This window comes from Berghia stephanieae, chromosome 10 (assembly GCF_034508935.2).
Source record: "Berghia stephanieae isolate SIO BIC M18660-M18661 chromosome 10, UCSD_Bste_1.3, whole genome shotgun sequence".
Taxonomy (NCBI): Eukaryota; Metazoa; Mollusca; class Gastropoda; order Nudibranchia; family Aeolidiidae; genus Berghia; species Berghia stephanieae.
In genome coordinates, this window is record NC_088369.1 from 37796292 (window position 1) to 37816192 (window position 19901).

Below are 19901 nucleotides of genomic sequence, written 5' to 3' on the forward strand. Positions count from 1 at the left end.
TATTATTATTGTTATTATTATATTAATATTATTATTATCATTATTATTATTACTATTATTAATTATTATTATTATTATTATTATTATCATCATCATCATCATCATCATCATCATCATCATCATCATATTCATCATGATTGTTATCATTATTATTATTTACAGATCTTTATTGTCCATAAATATGGCAATTTGTCATTTAGTTACACTTGTTATAAATAAGTTCACGATCAATTACTGCTGTTTTTCGAGCATCGTCCATGGCCTGAAGGTCATCTGTCAGTCCTGAGCGCATAGTTCTTACATTCCAGCTTGCTAATCGAAGAGCTGGGACTTCGTTTTCTTTTTCATTTGCTTGCCTGGTACACAGTTTAACGATCCACTTGTCAAGCTTGCAAACTCTAAGCTCCAGGCACCCTCTGAAGCAGGCAGATCGTGGCGGGTCAACACCTTTCTGGCTGGGGGCTGCCAGCTTGGGCGGGCGGTAGCTGACCAGTAGGATTACGATGACACCGTCGAAGACAACCCGTAGCGTCCAACTCTACGCCAATCGAGCAAGGACTTATCACTCGTAGACTGTTGTCTTCCGTGTTGTTACTCTTCACCGGTGAAGGTGAGACTGGAGTGTCCTCTCCAGTGCGCGGCTGGCAAAGTATGTGGAGATCCTGGGCTGCCCAGTAACCAGAACCTCCCTCTCTTCCTCCCTGGTGTGGTCCGAAGGATCGCACAGCGATACGTTTGGCATCAGTTTTGATTTCTGTTAGGTTTACTCCTTAGCCTTTCCTCCTCCCGAAAGTATCCACAAGGCAGTGGAGCCATACATCGATGGCTAGGGAGAGTATGAGTTGTAGGGGTAGATTAAGAAAAGTAAGGACATACAGAAGACACCACACTACAGAATGAGTGTGAGGTGGGTGGGTGAGGAGCAGAGCGTGTACCACTCACCGGTGGGTTCTGACTCCTGCACCTTAAGAGGAAGGGGTCCCACCTACTCCCTAACCCGGTTATACCGCCGGGGACTCGGTCGCGCCCATAACAAACTCAGTAGAAACAGGGAACACCACGGGAAGGTTCTGTTATGGACACAATAAAGCAAGAGAGGCCATATATGCAATAATCTCTGTCAGACAGGATTACGCGGCGATCAATGCACCTGGAAATGAGAGGTGTTGGGTTCGAAATGCACATCAATTTCCTTTAGCAAGCGGGACGTCCGGCCCATACCTTGCAGCTCCCCAATTAGCAGATGCCCTCTACATTGCATTTATTGACCTGGCAAAGGCATTTGACCTTGTTAGCAGGAAGGGCCTTTTCCAGCTGCTAAAGAAGATTGGCTGTCCTCCTCAGCAGCTTAGCATCATTGCCTCCTTCCACGACGACATGAAGGGCACCATTAGTTACGACGGTGGAGCCTCTGAACCCTTCCCCATACGCAGCGGCGTGAAACAAGGCTGTGTCCTCGCACCGACTTTGTTTGGTATATTTTTCTCCTTACTGCTGAAGTTTGCATTCAAAGAGTCCCCAGAAGGAGTCCACTTACACACCAGAAATCATGGGAACCTGTTCAATCTGGCACGACTGAGAGCAAAGACCAAGGTCCGCACAGTCATCATAAGGGAAATGCTATTTGCAAATGATGCAGCTCTATGCGCGCATACCGAGGAAGACCTTCAGCGGCTGATGGACAGGTTTTCCCACGCATGCAGGGAATTCGGGCTGACGATCAGCATCAAGAAAACAAATGTTATGTGTCAGGATGTCCCCTCTATACCAGCAATTTACATTAACAACGAGGAGCTAGAAGTCACTGATCACTTCACATACCTGGGCACAACCATCACCAGCAACCTCTCACTTGATGCAGAATTAGACAAGCGCATCGCCAAAGCTGCCGCTGTCATGGCACAACTGAGCAAGAGAGTGTGGACCAACAACCAACTTTGAACACCAAACTCAGAGTATACCAGGCATGTGTACTCAGTAGCCTACTATATGGCAGTGGATCCTGGACAACATGCCAGAACCGCCTGGAAAACTTCCACATTCGCTGTCTACGACGAATTCTCGGCATCAGGTGGCGGGACAGACTCACTAACAATGCAGTGCTAGAAAGAGCGAACTCCCTCAGTATGCATCTCATGCTCTGCCAGCGACGTTTGCGATGGCTTGGTCACGTACACAGGATGGACGATGGACGCATACCCAAAGACATCATGTATGGTGAACTAGCTTCTGGACGGCGACCAACTGGCCGTCCAGCTCTGCGCTTCTATGATGTCTGCAAACGAGACATGAAATTGACAGGCATCGAATCAAACACCTGGGAGTCGCTTGCTGACGACCGCAGCGGCTGGAGATATGCGGTGATGGAGGGAGTGAAGAGAGGTGAGGAGAAGAGAAAGATGAAGTTTGAGGAGAGAGAGAGCAAGGAGGAAAGAGAGGCAGCAGATCCAAATACCAAACACACAGTCAAACTATGTGTGCAACAACTGCGGTAGAGACTGCCATGCAAGGATTGGTCTGCTGAGTCACACCCGTCGTTGCTCTCAACAAGACTGATGAGACTAAAAGCCATATAGGGCGCAAACCATCGTCTCTTGAGACGGAAGGATGCCTACCATTTATTAATTTTATTATCTATTTATTTTTTAAAAATTAATTAATTAATTAATTTATTTATTTAATGAAATAATTAATTTATGTATTTATTTATTTATTTTTATTATTAGTAACAATTTCAGCAGGCGGAAATTATCACTCTACTTGTGGTCTAAAACAAAGCGCAAAGTACCGTCAAATTCATTAGTTCTATAAAACGTAGGTCCGGGGAACCAAAAATAAAATATAAAAAAATGTCCACGGGCCACGGAGATTGAGTTTATTTCGATAGACTAGTCAATGGCAGATCCCATGACATTGGAATAGTTCGTTACAGATCACATGCTATTCGAATAGTTCATGACAGATCACGTGATATTGATGCAAATGCAATCACACGAGTCAAATAGAAATCGATAAAACGATATTCATTGATCTTTATTTGTGTGTGTTGTTGTCTACAGATTTAAACAGATATAGTGGCAATTCCTTGTAACATTTTCATATGGACGCTATTCTACTGCAAAGGACCTTTCGAATGACCAAAGAGATCCAGCAACCTATTCACTGCTGGGTGGATAGAGGAGTAGGGGTAACTTAGATGCTAACAATGTAATTGTCATAATATCCACTTGTCAATATTATTGATTGATTAAAAAAAAATTGTTAATTGGAACATTTTAGTTTGTTTATGAGGTCTATTGGCAAATTGCATGAAAATTGCTCCCCTATCAATAAATATGAATGACTGAATAAATAAATAAATAAACAAATAAATAAGTAAATAAATAAATAAATCATGGTTGAGTACACCAACGAATAGTGATTAATTTAGTTGAATTATCTTTTATAACAAAACAATAATATGTTGCCATAGAAGTCTCTAAAATATCAAAATTAGCTACAGTGACCGTAATTTATGTTGGTCTTCCGCCGCTTTTTTTACGCCACAATTCCGATTTGAACTTTTGTTCCGGGAAATTATTTACAAAAGCTAAGTTTTTACACGCCTTCGGCCATTTTCTACGCTCTCTGACCCAAATCGGCAAAAATAGCTACGTACACAGGCACGGTCTCTTTTTGACTCTTGTCTTTCAATAGTCAATAGCGGTACACTGCACGGCGTAAACAAACGCTGGCTACTAACTACTGTCAGGAAAGTTACTGAAACCAAAAATCGAAGTGTTTTGGCTAAGGCTAAACTAACTTGCTCTAGCTTTATACAATCTATATCGACGTGTCTAACAACACCAAACATGGATGGATACAGTAATAAAGTCGATATGAGTCTTGGTAAGCAGCGAGCAACTGCAATAAACTTGTTGATGATGATGGCTGCGTAAACTTGCTACTTTGTCTTTGTGACTTGTGACACGCGCACCTTTCCTCACGTCTTCTTTCTCCGATCTTCAAATTGATTCTTCAATTCAATACACCTCAACTACTCTCAGTGCATTCTTCTTAATCTCTCTCTCTCTCTCTCTCTCTCTCTAGCATCTTCAATCTCTCTCTCTCTCTCTCTCTCTCTCTCTCTCTCTCTCTCTCTCACACTCTTACTTACACACGGACATACAACACACTCACACAGACTCACTTCTTTCCGATCCTTCTCAATTTCTTTTTCATATTCATATTCCAATGTTCGCAATAATTTCAGTCTAGTCTAATATTAATACGTAATACACACACGGTAGACTCGCAACACAATATAATAGGGGGTGACACACATCCACCTCTGATCATTGTGGTTATGTTTGCGGTTAGCATTAGCATTAGCTAATACTAATACTGTCATTAATTAAAATTGGAATCATTTTCACACCAGTCATGCATAATAGAATATATCTTAAAACTAAGGAACTTGAACCAGAAATATCACTTTTGAGATCATAATTAATTCATTTGTCAACTCAAATTTTAGTTTATAATTTCAGTTTTAAAAAAATTACAGTTACAAGACTTCCGTTTTATACTACGCTCACCTCATTAAGCGAGCCTAGTTGAAGTCTATGTTTTATTAAAATTTTGATCTTTCGTTTCCCCCCTCCACCCCATCCACCAAGCAGAGAATGGGTCCTGGTTTAGATCGGATCGAGAGGCACTTAATTTTGATATCCAAAGGCTAGCAAGCAATGGTTACTCTACTTGCTGTTTCATGTCATGGATGCCAGGATTTAAACTAAACTCCTTTCGATATTATGGCTATGAAGTACTCGTCGCACTCTGAAACACTTTAGTATTATACTCCAAGGGTAGCATGCAATGGTTACTTGTATTTTCCATGTCACAGAAGCGAGGATGTAAACTCTTCTCCTTGGCCTTGGATCTTAATCTTATGGATGTGAAGGACTTGAGTCGCACTCTGAATCTGAATGGTCATAAATTGCAAAAGTGCTTTCCTCCTGTGTATTGTCAGTTGTCAGCTTTTGGTAAAATTGCATTTTATACAGTATTACTGATTATTGATTGCTGAGTTGGTGGAGCAACTCTTCTCAAAGGCAAAGGGACTTTTTTTTTTTTACCCGTCCAGGTTGCAGCAGTCAAGGCTTTTTTCTGACCCCCATCTCTATCCATTTGTGTTTGGTTGATCGATTCTGTAAAATCTAACAAAAAATACACTGTGATAGACGAGCATCTTATGTAAAGTGGAACCTGCAATAGTTGCTGTTTGTTAAGCGTTACACAAATCAGGATAAAATCCAATTTTATAGGCTATATGTGGTCTTGTTGTATGACACTCGCTTTCGGATCGGAAGGTCCTGGGTTCGAGCCTCGCTCAGCGCATAGTTGAGTCCTTGGAACAGGCTCTTCACTCACATTCTCTCACCATACTCAGGTGTAAAATGAGTACCTGGCCGTTAACAGCACTGTCTCTGTCCGAAAAAATTGTAATATTGCCTAACTGGCGTCATGTTTTGTTCTTCATGTTACGTGTTGCTGTTGGTCAGGGACAACTTATAAAGCGCTTTGAGCACATTGAGTGGATATTGCGCTATATAAAAAGCTCTTTATATGGGATTTATGACTCTGACGGACTACTTTTTCCTCAATTACTAGGAATCTACAATACTCCATGTAAAATATTTGGAGTTGATAAAGAGTATTTTCATCATTCTGCTTTTAGTAATAGTTCAAAAGGAATCATCTGTCAATGAATAATTATCCTCTCTTTCTCCACAGATGAAATCATCAAACTTAACAAGAAAGAAAAGAAGCAGGCCATGAAGGTATCTAGCGGTGGAGGTGGTGGAGGACGAGGGAAAGGCCGTGGTGGAGGAAACAGAAGAGGACAAGGTCGTGGAAATTTTGCTGGCAGAGGTAGAGGCAGAGGCAGAGGAGGATTAAAACAAAATTCATCTGGTGCACAAAATGTCATTTCCAATAAACAGATTCATAATATGCAAGGTGTCAAGGTTCAGAGGACTGCTTTAAGGGGTGGAAGAGGTGGTGGTCTCAGAGGGAGAGGCAGAGGCAGAGGAAGAGGTCTGGTATTGAATCAGAATGCAGCAGTCAGTCCATTGAATAGAAACGCAACTGGTATCAAGGTAATAATCGGTTAGAATGGTTAGAATAAGTAAATGAAGAGTACGAGGGAAGAGCCACAGATGTCCATTTTTGAAATTTTTGTGACTGCCCTCTTTGAGTGATATCAGGGCATTAACTACAAACTTTCCCTTTATAAATAGAAATTACAACCATAACTTTAATTGTTTTATTTTTTGTGTGTTCGATGTTGTGGCTGTAAAGGAGGAATTTAGACGCCGAATATCACTCAAGGGGGCAGTCACGAACATTTTTTAAACTGGACATCTGTGGTTTTTCCCTCGTACTCTTCAAATGCATCGCAATGTTATTGGGGGTTCAATAGTTTCATTGATAAATTGAATCTCATCAAATGGATCTGCTTAGAATCTTATCTGTTTTTGTTATTCTTTTTGCTGTCTCCTGTGCTGGTAGTGATTGGTTAGCTGTAAGTTAGAAGTGGGAAGAAGTGCTTTGCTATTGATTTTATCCATAGGATAAGCAATTTTAACTTTTTTTTTTCACTTCACACCATGGATATACGGATTAACTCTGGCACAATGGGCCTCATTATTAAAGTAGGAATTGTTTATGTGAGTTTGTGATAATCAAACAATCAAATCAAAATGAAACAAATTTTTATTTATTCTGCAGACGGTCAGAGGAAAAGGGAGAGGAAGAGGTCAGCGGGTATTTACAAATTCTAATAAAATTAACAACAATTTACAAGCTCAGCGACAACAAAGATTAAACGCAGTGAAAGCACAGGCCACATTACTCCGTAAACAAGAAGCGGCCTTGATAAAGCTCCAGACAGCCAAGAAGACCATGCAAGACATCAACAAGGCCTTGAAGAAAAAAGCTCGAGATAATGTGGTCAACACCAAACGGGGTTTGGTCACAAATTCGGTGGGTTATATGTCATTATTTCAGTATTTCTTTCTTTCTTGTTTTCATGTGGAGTGAATTATATCCCCTCCCCCCGTCCCTGTCCCCCTAGCTTATTCTTGATATATATAGTATTGATCTCATTACTTCATCTCATTGTGTTTCTCTCTCTCTCTCTCTCTCTCTCTCTCTCTCTCTCTCTCTCTCTCTCTCTCTCTCTCTCTCTCTCTCTCTCTCTTGCACACGCACACACACACATTTTCACCTATATTATTATGACAATCTTATATATATGTATATCAATATATATTTCGTGTTTACTTAAAAAAGGCCAAAGGCCAAAACGTCATTTGTTTTGTGTTGTTCCCTTATTTATGTGTCACATTTACTCCCTTTATCTTTCTCTCCATTTTTTTTGACTCCTTTAGGCACCTCTAGTATTTTGGTTTTACTAATGAATATTTTGTTTGGCAATGATTCTTTCCCTTAGTTTAAGCGTACAAAAGCTTTTGTCGCAAATCTGAAATTGTTCTTATTTTTTGGGGGATTTTCTGCAGAATCAAGCTGTTATATCAAAGCCAATTGGACCAGGCAAAAGAAAACTTTTAGCAGGGTTGATGAATCAGAACTTCAAGGGCAGCAATGTCAGCTTAGCCTCCAACATTTCAGGCCGGCAGATGGTAAACACCTCAGTCACAATCACAAACCAGCAGGCAGCTAACAAGAAAAGGAGAAGGTTCGTTCATTTTTTCTTTTTTTTCTCATCTAGTGCCCTTTTAATGTTTACAGTGTAGGTGCCTCGCACTGCATGGAATTGAAATATGGTTCCATATGGTCTGCTAAGGGATTGAATGGAACATTGTGAAATGCATTGACCATGGTAAACTCGTGGAAACCTAAATTAATCCATGTGAAAAAAAATATTAATATTTCTTATATTCTTGTTCTCTCCACTTATTTTTTATATTCAAAAAGCTGCATAGATCAATTGTCCCGACTGCTCTGACTTTCTCCAAGCTAGCCTTTTTTTCTGTTTTCTAAGACTAAGACTAAAATAATCCTTATCTAGACATCAGTCCATCGTAGTGTTGGTTTGGGAAGGGGAAGAACAAACTTTTCAAAGGGAAGTGTACGAGGGGCAAAATTGTTCTACTATATTTTAAGTGCAATGTTATAATGACAAATCTTATGCAGGTCACAACTAAAATTTGCACTAAGGTGGAGTGCAGCTAAGGGATCAGAGTCTCTGAGGGTGGGTAAAAAAAATAAATTGAAAAAACGTAATTAATGATTTAACCCTTTCCTTACCAGCCATTTTCAGAATTTTCCCCAAAATTTCACACCCACCGAACACAAAAATAGTTTTTTTCTTACTCAAACAAAAGCAACAAATACATTCTATGCATCAGCAAAATGAACCGTACAACACAGTGTCACTTTTTTTTATGGCTATAATAATAAAACATTTTTCTTTAAATTGTGTGATTTACAAAAGAAAGCTGAATGATAAAAGTGCTGGTTGGATCGTAACGAATGTTAAACAAATCAATAAGTAGAATTGACTTAAAATTTAATTGCCTTTATTTATTCTCAAAGAAACTAGAAATCACCTGAGTTAAACCATGTGTCAACCTTTAAATTAAATTGAGCTTTTATATAGCGCAATTTTCACTCAGCATGCTCAAAGCGCTTTACAAGGGGTCCCTGTCCAACAGCAACATTCAAGTTTTAGGACAAGACATGACGCGTGTAAGGCGATATTATAATTTTTTCGGACAGAGACAACGCTGTTAACGGTCAGGTACTCAGTTTACACCTGAGTATGGTGAGGGAATGTGAGTAAAGAGCCTTTTCCAAGGACTCAACTATGCGCCGAGCGAGGCTCAAACCCAGGACCTTTTGATCCAAAAGCGAGTGTCATACCACAAGACCACATAGCCACATAGTCAACCTCAGTGTAGTTTGAGTCTAAGGGACTAGTTTCTTGCTCAATGACAAGCCGGGCATTAACCCAGGTCTTATGTTTACGAATGCAATGCCTTATTTCTTTGATATCCCATTTCCTTATTTCTATATAATGGGCTTAAATACTTTATTCATTCAGATTTCTATTGTCTATAGATTTCTATGTGATAAAAACATTTTTTTTCTTCCAGATTTCGCAGTCCAATGAAGAATTCTAATGTCTCTATCCAAGTGTCCAATCCCAAGAGTCAGAAGTATGTTCTCCTGTTTTTTGTTGTTGTTTTTCTGTCGATTACATGATTACTGTGTTTATTCATTAATTTGTTTTGTCCTGGTCCTGACTGGAGTCCTTGGCTGAGAGGGAAACAGTAAAATGAATAGTACGCGTTTTAGGAAATGTTTTTTTTTTCCTTGTAAATTATGTATTTGTGTGTGCTCTCGTAGTTTGTGTTTTTAATGTATTTTGTAAACATTTGAGTATATTCCTCTTAGCAGGATTCTATGCTTTTTTTTTTTGGATAAGACTTTTAGGTAATCTCAAACTAAGTTCATTGATGTAATGAATGCTTTTAGTATCTTCTTCTCTTCCCTATTTGAACCATTCCTCTTTGTTATACTTTTTATTGGATATTTTGAATAGTAAATCTGCTCTAGTGTTTTTTAAATTTGAATATCATATTTTGTAAGTATCAGAGACAGTGTATTCTTCCAAGTGGGATCCTGTGCACTGTGTCTTGTTGTTTTATACTTTTTAAAAAGATCTGTATTTCTATAGATGCTTTGAGTGAAACTCACAACATTGCCATCTGGAAATGTAACGGCCAGCACACAAAACTATGTTTAACCTTAAACGTTTATAGTCTCGTTAATACAGTTTAGTGAGAATTACTCATAAACGTGGATGGCAAAAAACAATAACAAAGACATGAGTGACGTCAACTTTTTTCTATAGCGACTACAATTTTTATCTCCTAAAAAATTACAAATTTTTATATGTTCAAGTAGGAAATCTGGGGATGAATAATTTAGTTTGCAATTAAGTGGATTGAATTGTATAAAATATTGCTTTTTTTTTTTTCCAGCTTTAATAAACCCACTGTCCAACAGCCAAAGTCAATCATCGAACAATTGAAAGTGAGTGTTTTAAAATTATTTCATTACAGTTTCAAAACTTAAAAGTGCATTGGCAGACATTGCTCTCTAATTTTGCTTTATTTAAAATCAAATTAATTTATTTGAATGGTTTTATGTTCAGTTACTGGCTTTTTTTTCTCTTTCTCTCTCTGACTCTCAGGCTCTCTCTCTGTGTGTCTCTCTCTCTCTGTGTCTCTCTCTCACTCTCACTCTCTCTCTCTCTATATATATATCTCTCTCTCTCTCTCTCTCTCTCTCTCTCTCTCTCTCTCAAATTGAGTGAGTTTGCATGTAAGTCTGTCGTAGCAATATATTTCTCAAATATATAAAATCGTAATCTGGTACAGCACATCAATAACAGTCCCAACTTGCCTCAGGCCACAACGCAGTACCAATTCAACAAGAAACAACCAAAGAAGAAAATTTACAAAACCACAGACAGCACTGTGGCTCAGCAGTACGGTCTTTGCTTCGTACCTGAAAGGTACCGAGTTCGATATCTTGCCACTGTTATGTGTAGCCTTGAGCAAGTCACCTCGCTCTAGCTCAATTTGCAGCGCTGCACTACGGATGATTCCTGAGTTGTTCCACTCTTCCCTAAAGACAAGTTTCCCCTGTGAGAAGAATAAAGGGAATTATTTTATTATTATTATTTTTTAAACACTGATGCATACAAGTTCAGCTTCTTTCCTCGGACAATTGATGACTGGAACAAATTGCCAAACACAGTCATCCCCTGAATCTTTTAGAGAGATACTCTCACTGTTTTAGTAATAGTTTTAATGCATAATGGACAGGAATGTCTCGTGCATCTTAAAATATTGGATTGGATATTATGTAAGATTATCCTGATCTTTTAATTATTATTTTTCCGTATGAAAAAAAAATTATTCGGTTATCTCCCCTTTACATTTTTTGTTGTTGTCATAGTTGATTTAATTAAGAAATTTAACGAAGTGTACAAGAATGGTTTTTAAAAAATTATCTTTGCTTTGGTCCATTTTTCTTTTTTCTGAATGAGAGCACAAAATTATGTATGCTTGCAAATGTTTATTTTTTAAAGAATTCACAAGAACGTAACCTCACATTTGAATGTTTCTTTTTGCAAATGAATTTGAAATCTGTGTATCTTTGTACTGGTGCATTCCCCTAATTTTTTTTTCTCTGTAAGGTTATAAAACTTGAAATAGTAGCTGTAGTTAAAACATCAAGGGTATTTGGTAGACTACTTCAAATCTTACCATCTCTTATTCGTTAAAAGAAAAGCAGTTAACAATCTGAGGAGAATAAATGCGGGGAAAAAAACCAAAACCCCTGCGCAATCTACCAGATTCATTTTTAATTCCATGGTTGTTGTCCATTGCCATTAGTCTCATGCTTTTATTTTCCTTTTTTCTTTCTTTCTTTTTTTTTTTAAAAAATTCAAGTTACTAAAGCCCGCTGTCCAAACCACCTACAAATTCCAGAAAAATGTATTCTCCACCTCATCAACGGTAAGATATTGTTGGTAGTTTTTAGAGGTATAACTGTAATAGTGATGATGGTGGTGGTTATTGTTATCATCATCATCATCATCATCATCATCGTCGTCGTCGTTGTTATTATCATCTCTATTTTTCCTCCCCTCCATCTCTCTCTCTCTCTCTCTCTCTTTTACTCTCTCCCGCCCCCCCCCCCCCCCTCTCTCTCTCTCTCTCTCTCTCTCTCTCCCTCTCTCTCTCTCTTTCTTTTTTGATCATTAGCTTTCAACTTTTGTTTCTAAAAAAAAGGAATGAACTCTGAACCCATTTTTGAAAAAATATCATTACTTTTTTTTTTCTGTTTGACCAGACAACTTTGAGCCTCAATGATCGGTTTTCATCATCATCATCAGCATCAATATCATCATTATCAAACAACGGTGAAAGGAAGGTGTTCATTTGATTTAGACCAATAGTATTAGAAATATAAATTATAATGTTTTAAAATATATTATTGGGTATGCTTACATTGGACTCTACTTATAAGCATAACAGCTGACTGGTGACTTCATGACACAGGCAGCTTTCCAACCGTTATGAAATACTGTACTTTACTAAGCAATACTTCTAGGAAACACAAATAATGAAAAATGAACAGTGGAATCCTGATAAAAGCCAACACCGGATAGATTGGTTGACTTTAACATACCTGCCGAATCTTACGAATTTTTTGTAATTTTACGAATTTTAGACAAATTTCATGGCCAAATACGAAATTTGATGGAAATTTACGAATTATTAATTCTTATTAATACTTAAATAATAAAAATTATAAGAAGAAAAACTACTACTACTATAATAATGATGATAATAATAATAATAATAATAATAATAATAATATTGTGGTTGTTTGTACACAATTTCAAAATTACGAATTTCCTTGTCAAATTACTAAAAATTGACATAAAAATTACAAAATTTGAAGTTTTGAATATGGCAGGTCTGCTTTAAGCAAAGTTGGAAACACTTAAATAAAAAAAGAAATTTTGGGACCGACAAGAGGTGTTGTCTCTAAGCAGAAGTTGACTTTGATAAGTGTGTCGACTTAATGTGAATTCCACTGTATAAGAATATGAATAAATGGACTCTAGCGACATTGGTTTACCCTGTTGTTTAGTTGTCTTGTATTTTTGACACATTTAAATAGGATAAGAGATGATGCAATTCGAGTTGAAGGACAAGTGAGTGAAATAATGCCAACCTGGCCATCTCTATAGTTAATGATATTGTGAATCAACTGTTGCATCGAGCTTCTTGAAGTGAAAATATGAATTTTAAAAAGATGTGAAAAGATATTTTCCTTTCACTGTCAAAACATGTAAAAATTGAAGTCATACTATTGTTGTTCGGTTGACAAGTTTGTAAGTGTGTTTGGAGAAATAAGAAATAATGCTCTGCATGAATGCCAGGAAGTTCTGTATTCTGGACATATTTTTTTTCTGCCTCGCTCTTACATTGTCATGAAATTTGTCATGACTGACAAAGAGTTTAAAATTTTATTTTGAAAAGGTAAAGTAAAATTCATTTCTGATAATTTGAGGAGGCATGATACTAATAACCGGTAGGAGTTGGAGCTCCCCTTTCAGTTTTTGTTTTTTCCCACTTTGAGCAAGTAATTCAATCCTTTTTCTCACTTAGTGGCGCTTCACAGCAGCTGATGTATAGGTTTTTTCAGTCTTTTCTTAAAAATAAATATTTATTCTGAAATTATTAAAGAAATTTTTTTTCATTAATACTATTCAAATTTTCAAAATAATTTTTTTTTTCCTCCCGTATATCGAAATGGTTGGATAATGATGCTATAAGTAAAGTCCATTGTGTATTGTCATGATACCTGTTCTAGTTTTACTTAAAAAAATTTTTTTTTTTATTTCTCTGGCAAATCCACAATATTATACCACGATATAAAATATATACAAATGACATGCATGTAACCTGGTTAACTCCCTGAAGTTCAACATGAATGAATATCGGTCAAATTTGTTCAATTACCTGTTGTCGATTCCTGTCATGTGAACTTGAGAGAGGTAATAAATGACTTACAGCATTGGTTCCATCTCTTTGTACAGGAGAATGTGTGTGGTATGCTATAAACAGTGTATTGCGAGGAAATGAGTTGTGATTTTTGTAAGGAATTCAAATGAAAATCATACATATCGTCATAATTGTGCAGTGTGACCAACTGTACCGATAATATCAGGACTGTCCTTTTTTGGCAACCTGGTGGAGAAATAGAATAAAAGTTGAAAATGAAAAAAGAATAGACTGTTTATAGATTAGGAAATGATTCTGGCTTGTCCCAGGATGATTATTTTTGGACTAGTAATTTAAAACGAGGAATTGGGTGGGGATTTTGAGCTCCCTTTCCCAAGGTGGGCAGGAGCTCACGTGCTATCCTCCTATATCTGTTTTCCAACTTGATTTCTGTTTTTGTCTTGGAATGGGATTGCTTGGTTTTGTCCTGGTTCTGGCTTGAGTCCTTGACTGGAAGGGAAACAGTCAAATGTGTAATTTTGGGAGGTAATATTTTTTTGTCTTGTAAATCATTTCTCTTTTATGCGCTGTATTATTTTTTGTTTTACATACGTGTGATTTGTAAACATTTGAGGGTATTCCTCTCAGTGGGGCCTTTGCTTGTGTTGGAATGAGACATTAAGGTGACCTCAATTTAAGTACAATGATATTGTGTTCTTGGAATCTAGACCTGTACCCTATTTGAACCAATTCCCTTTTGTCTTACTTTTCTTGGGTGCTTAAATTGTGATTTTAGAACTTTTGACTATCCCATTTCTTCCTTTTTAATAGCGCTGATATGACCTAAATGTTTTGCAAACCCTGTAAAAACCCTTAAATACATAAAACAAGGAACAAACAAATCAAGAATGTATAGCTCTAAATTTAGGTTATATTTTTTTAATAGTCGAAACATACTGCCATCCATTTTGGGTCATGACGGTAGTGCGCTTGAGGGTGTCCCGTATTATCTCTATGAAAAGTTGGTCACTATGCACATCCAGTTTGTTACAATGTAGTAAAAGAATTTTATATTTTAAAACATTTTTTACTTGTCTTCATTCATTTTTGTTGTTATTGTCCCTTTCAGTTTGTACCAACATATTATGTTTATTGCTGATAAATGTTTTGTGGTCTACAATTTTTAATTTTTTTTTCATAAATTTAAACTATTTTTATTTTATTTTTAATTTATTTGTTATATGAATTTTCTGTACAAGGAATTGATTTTTCCCTTTGATTTTGATAAAGTTTGGCATACTATAATTCTGTTGTTGGATATCATAGTGTATTACTGTAGCCATCGTAAACTTATAGCCTTCTTTTGCCACAAAAGAAAACAAATCGTGAGTTGTATTCAATAGTTCAACCAATGAAATAAATTGCTCTACTAACGACAACTCACTAGACGCTACACAAACCTAAAAAATAACGTCAAACTGTCAGTCCTAGAGGGTTCTAGTGTCAGGCTAACGATGGCTACGGTATTACCCAGCTTATCATATTGGTGTTACGTTGAATTGATTCTGTTGTTTAAAAGGGAATTAAAGAAAGAGTCCAAAATCTAAAACTTGGGATACGTTTATGTGCATTGTAAAATGTATTTAGGAAATTGGTTCCAGTTTCTTAAAATGGGGAAAACTAAACATTTCAATATTTCTGATCATTTTAAGATAGAAATGCCTTTTCAGCATCTCGTTCAAAGCTACAAAACACCAGATTGATGAAGTGGGTCACTCCTTAAGTACAGGATTGAGAGACAATTTAAAAGTCTAATTTATAACTCAAGAAAAGCAATGCAAGAAATTATTTGATGATCTCCATTCAAGTCTACAAAACTAATCTTTGTTTGTTTTTTAATTTTTTTTGGTATTAATTAATTAATTTTTTTCCAGTGTACTTGCTTTATTTTTGTTTGCTGTTTTAGAACGTTTTGATGGTGAATGTTGATGAGAAAAAGGAGACTGGTCTCTTGTATTTTCAGATCTCAAAAAGACGGCAACCACAAAAAAAACCCCCAAAAAAACCCAACAAAAACAACACAATTTAACAAATTTTAGATGCGATTAGTGTTTGATTTGTAGTCTGCCGTTTTATTAAAGAACACAGTATGTGCTATATATGGTTAACATTGCATATACAACGGCATTAGTATGGTGTGTGTTTGAATCATATTTATTTTCTTTGCGACATTACTGCATTGCATTATGATATTGACATTACTTTGTATGATCTCGTGTCTCAAGGAAGCTTTATTTGATACCCTGTCAACATCACTAAAAAAAATTGTTGCAAAAATGTTATTACAATACGAAATTTATGCCTGTAGTGAAATAAACCTAAACTTTGCCCTCCCATATACTGCAGAGTTCCTAGTTTACACCCATTGGCAACATTGTGCATTACAGTAATTACAGCTTATTCCTGACTTCCCATAGTGGGCAGGGAGGTACTTGCTGTGTCTTCTATCCCCCTATATATGTTTTCCAACTTGCTTTCTGTCTGTCGTGGAATAAGATTACTTGGTTTTGTCCAGGCCCTGGCCAGATACACTAGCTGGGAGGGAGACAGTCAAATGTATAGTTAGAGTTTTGGGAGATATTTTTTTCCTTGTAAATCATCCCTCTGTTATGTCCTGTATTATGTTTTGTTTACGTATTATATATGATTTGTAAACATTTGAGTGTATTCCTCTTAGTGGAGACCTGTGCTTGTATCTGGGTGAAACATTGAGGTGATCTCAAACTCAAACTAAGTACTTTGATAGTGTGCTCTTGGAATCTACATCTGTTTCCTATTTGAACCAATTCCCTTTTGTCTTTCCTTTTCTTGGGTGCTTTAATTTTAAATCTAGAAATTTTTACTATTCAATTTTCTTCCTTTTTACTGGCGCTGATATGACCTTAATGTGTTGCAAGTGCCGTAAAACCCTTAAAAAAACAAAAAAACATTACAGCTTACTTATAATGGCTTAACCACAACCATTGTAATGACATTCAATAGGATTTTTTATTTGCTATATATCATTTAAAAACTCCCTACAACATACATTTTAGTAATAAAAAAAAACCCTGCATAGCGACATCGATATGGTGGTGGTCATCGTCAACTTCAAATTGACCGTTAATGCGGAATTTCTAGTCCAATGAAAACACTTGCTTTCCGACCAATGAAATCCTGTATTCTTGCACTGTGCTCGCTATTTTAATTTGCCCTTTACAGAGATAAAAAGAGTTTGGCCTAGATGTTTTGTTTTTTGTTTCTTTTGGGCCGAATTAAAAGGACATTACAGTGTATTATGGAACAAAACTTATGGAATAATTTCAGTGTAAATTAATTTAAGAATGGATGTAAACAAAAACATTTTGAATTGACACAGATTTATTTATAAATTGAAATAAGTTTATCTCCCCTAAAACCATCGATTTTTTGTTTTTATATTTGTATGTAACAGTAACAGTAACATGGACAAAGATTCCACAATAATATTCTTACATGAACTCTCACATGTCAAGTTTCCTTTGGGTGTCATACAGAGAGAATTTTTTTTATACCCCTTGTCATAATGATATATTGTATGTGTCAAGTGTCATAAAATTATTATAGGGATGCCAAACTGTACTTAAATTAAATATTACTTCTCCATCTGATGACCTTTTAAAACTATTGTGTGCTTATAATTCTTGTCTCTATTTAAAAAGAAACTGATATGATTTTTTTTTTCAACAAATCGTAGATTCTTCCACTGGTTAATGGTTTTCTTTAATAAAATTGATATGTTTTTTATCAGGTGTTGTTTTATCTATTTTCTTCCTTTTTACTGGCACTGAAATGACCGAGATGTGTTGCAAGTGCTGTAACTGTGTGGGGTTCCCGACCTCCACGGTGGGCAGGGAGGTACTTACCGTGTCTTCTATCCCCTTATATCTGTTTTCCAACATGCTTTCTGTCCTTGTCTTGGTATGAGATTACTTGGTTTTGTCCTGACCTTGGCTGGGAGGGAAACAGTCAAATGCAAAGTTATTGTTTTGGGAGATGATATTTTTTTCCTTGTAAATCATCTCTCTGTTATGTATTATTATATTTGTTATTTTTAATGTGTGTTGAAATGTAAGCATTTGAGTGTATTCCTCTTTGTTGGATCTTGTGCTTATGTCCGGATAAGACTTATAAGGTGATCTCAAACTAAGTACATTGATGGTATGGAATCTACATCTGATCTCTATTTGTTCCCAGTTGTCTTACTTTTTCTTGGGTGCTTTAATTGTTATTCTAGAATTTGACTATCCCATTTTCTTCCTTTTTACTGGCACTGATATGACATAACCTAAATGTATATTATTATTATAGTTATAGCCTTCTCTTCCTGACTTCTTGAGGTCAGTTCAACACATACAAACGCCGCGAAGTTGGCCAGCATTTAAGCTTAATTAATAGCCAATATTCTCAAACAAGCATAGTAACATAGGAACGATTGAGACATTGAGTATGCTCCGGTATTTGAGGTGAATTTTTAATTCAGAAAAGTGAATGGAGCAGGCACTTATGCTGTGTCTTCTATCCCCCAATATCTGTATTCCAATGGGCTTTCTTTCTTTGTCTTCAATTGAGATTTACTTGGTTTTGTCCTTTCCCTGGGCAGAGTCTTTGGCTGCGAGGGAAACAGTGAAATGTGAAGTGTGTTTAGTCATACTTTTGTGGAGATGATATTTCCCTTGTAAATCGTCACTCTGTTGTGTATTTTTATTTGTTGTTTTAAATGTAAGCATTTGAGTGTGTTCCTCTTAGTTGGATCATGCGCTTGAGTCTTTTAATTTTTAAGTTATCTCAAACTAAGTACACATGTCCTCTTGGAATATTCATCTATTCCTTATTTATACCATTCCCCTTTGACTTACTTTTCTTGTGTGCTTTTAACTGTTATTCAAGAATTTTTTGACTATCCCATTTTCTTCCTTTATACTGGCGGTGAAATGACCTTAATGTGTCACAAGCGCCGTAAAACCCTTCAAAACAAACAGTTTTGTGTCATGGATCGGGTCCCTTGACTTCCAATGTGGCCAGGGAGGTCATTCACTTCTCTCCCCCCCTCTCTTTTTTCTTTTGTACCTCATTCTCATCATGGCTTGTTCTGGGACGAAGTCATTTGTCATACCAATTGTAGCAGCACAGGCCTTTTTAACATCAATCAATCACGCCACCGTGCTTGTGACTGATGATGTGGGTGAAAAATATGTTTGTTTGTTTTTGTTTTTAAGGGTTTTACGGCGCTTGCAACACATTTAGGTTATATCAGCGCCAGTAAAAAGGAAGAAAATGGGATAGTAAAAAGTTTTAGAATTACAATTAAAGCATCCAAGAAAAAGTAAGACAAAGGGGAACTGGGAACAAATAGGGATCAGATGTAGATTCCAAGAGCATACCATCAATGTACTTAGTTTGAGATCGCCAATAAGTCTCATCAGGACACAAGCACGGCCCCCACTAAGAGGAATACACTCAAATGCTCACATTATAAATTATAACAAATATAATAATACATAACAGAGAGATGATTTACAAGGAAAAAAATATCATCTCCCAAAACAATAACTATGCATTTGACTGTTTCCCTCCCAGCCAGGACCCCGACCAGGGCCAGGACAAAACCAAGTAATCGCATTCCAAGACAAAGACAGAATGCAAGTTGGAAAACAGATATAGGGGATAGAAGACACAATATGTACCTCCCTGCCCACTGGGAGGTAGTGGGTGAAAAATATGGTAGAATAAAAATTTTTTTATTTAAAAAAAAAAAAAAAAAAAATCAAAATTCCGTGTAATCATCCTCAGGGAAAACATTTCTCTATGATTGTCATAAGAAAACGACTGAAATGACCCAGGCATCAAGCCACGGTGCAGCACTTGCAGAGAGGGAAATACTGAAAAATCATTTTATTACCAGAACAGATCAAATGAACATTTCGGGTTTCCCCTTTATCAACAAAACTGGATGATACAGATGAATGAGATAATGTGGTAGTGGCGTTGTTATGATGAATAAACAAAACAGTCACTGTTTTGTTTATTCATCATAACAACGCCACTATCACATTATCTCATTCATATGTAGTGTTTCATTCATCCTGTTTTGTTGATAAACCCGAAACGTTCATTTGATCTGTTCTTATAATAAAATTGATTATTTATTGCTTCGAGCAGTAACATTTACATTACCCTGGATCACCATGGGAGGTTTAAATCTGCAATCCTTATATTGAAACC

General features: G+C 36.5%; 1 protein-coding gene across 1 annotated transcript; it reads left to right on the forward strand.

The window, feature by feature from the left end:
- The first annotated feature begins 3659 nt into the window (after nucleotides 1–3659).
- On the forward strand, nucleotides 3660–17426 carry LOC144981077 (uncharacterized). The gene is made up of 8 exons (XM_078929194.1): nucleotides 3660–3888; nucleotides 5776–6140; nucleotides 6772–7026; nucleotides 7563–7741; nucleotides 9162–9224; nucleotides 10053–10104; nucleotides 11532–11597; nucleotides 11935–17426. Exons 1-8 carry the CDS (start codon nucleotides 3852–3854, stop codon nucleotides 12025–12027), a joined length of 1110 nt encoding a protein of 369 aa, XP_078785320.1. The 5' UTR covers nucleotides 3660–3851; the 3' UTR covers nucleotides 12028–17426.
- Nucleotides 17427–19901: the final 2475 nt, after the last annotated feature.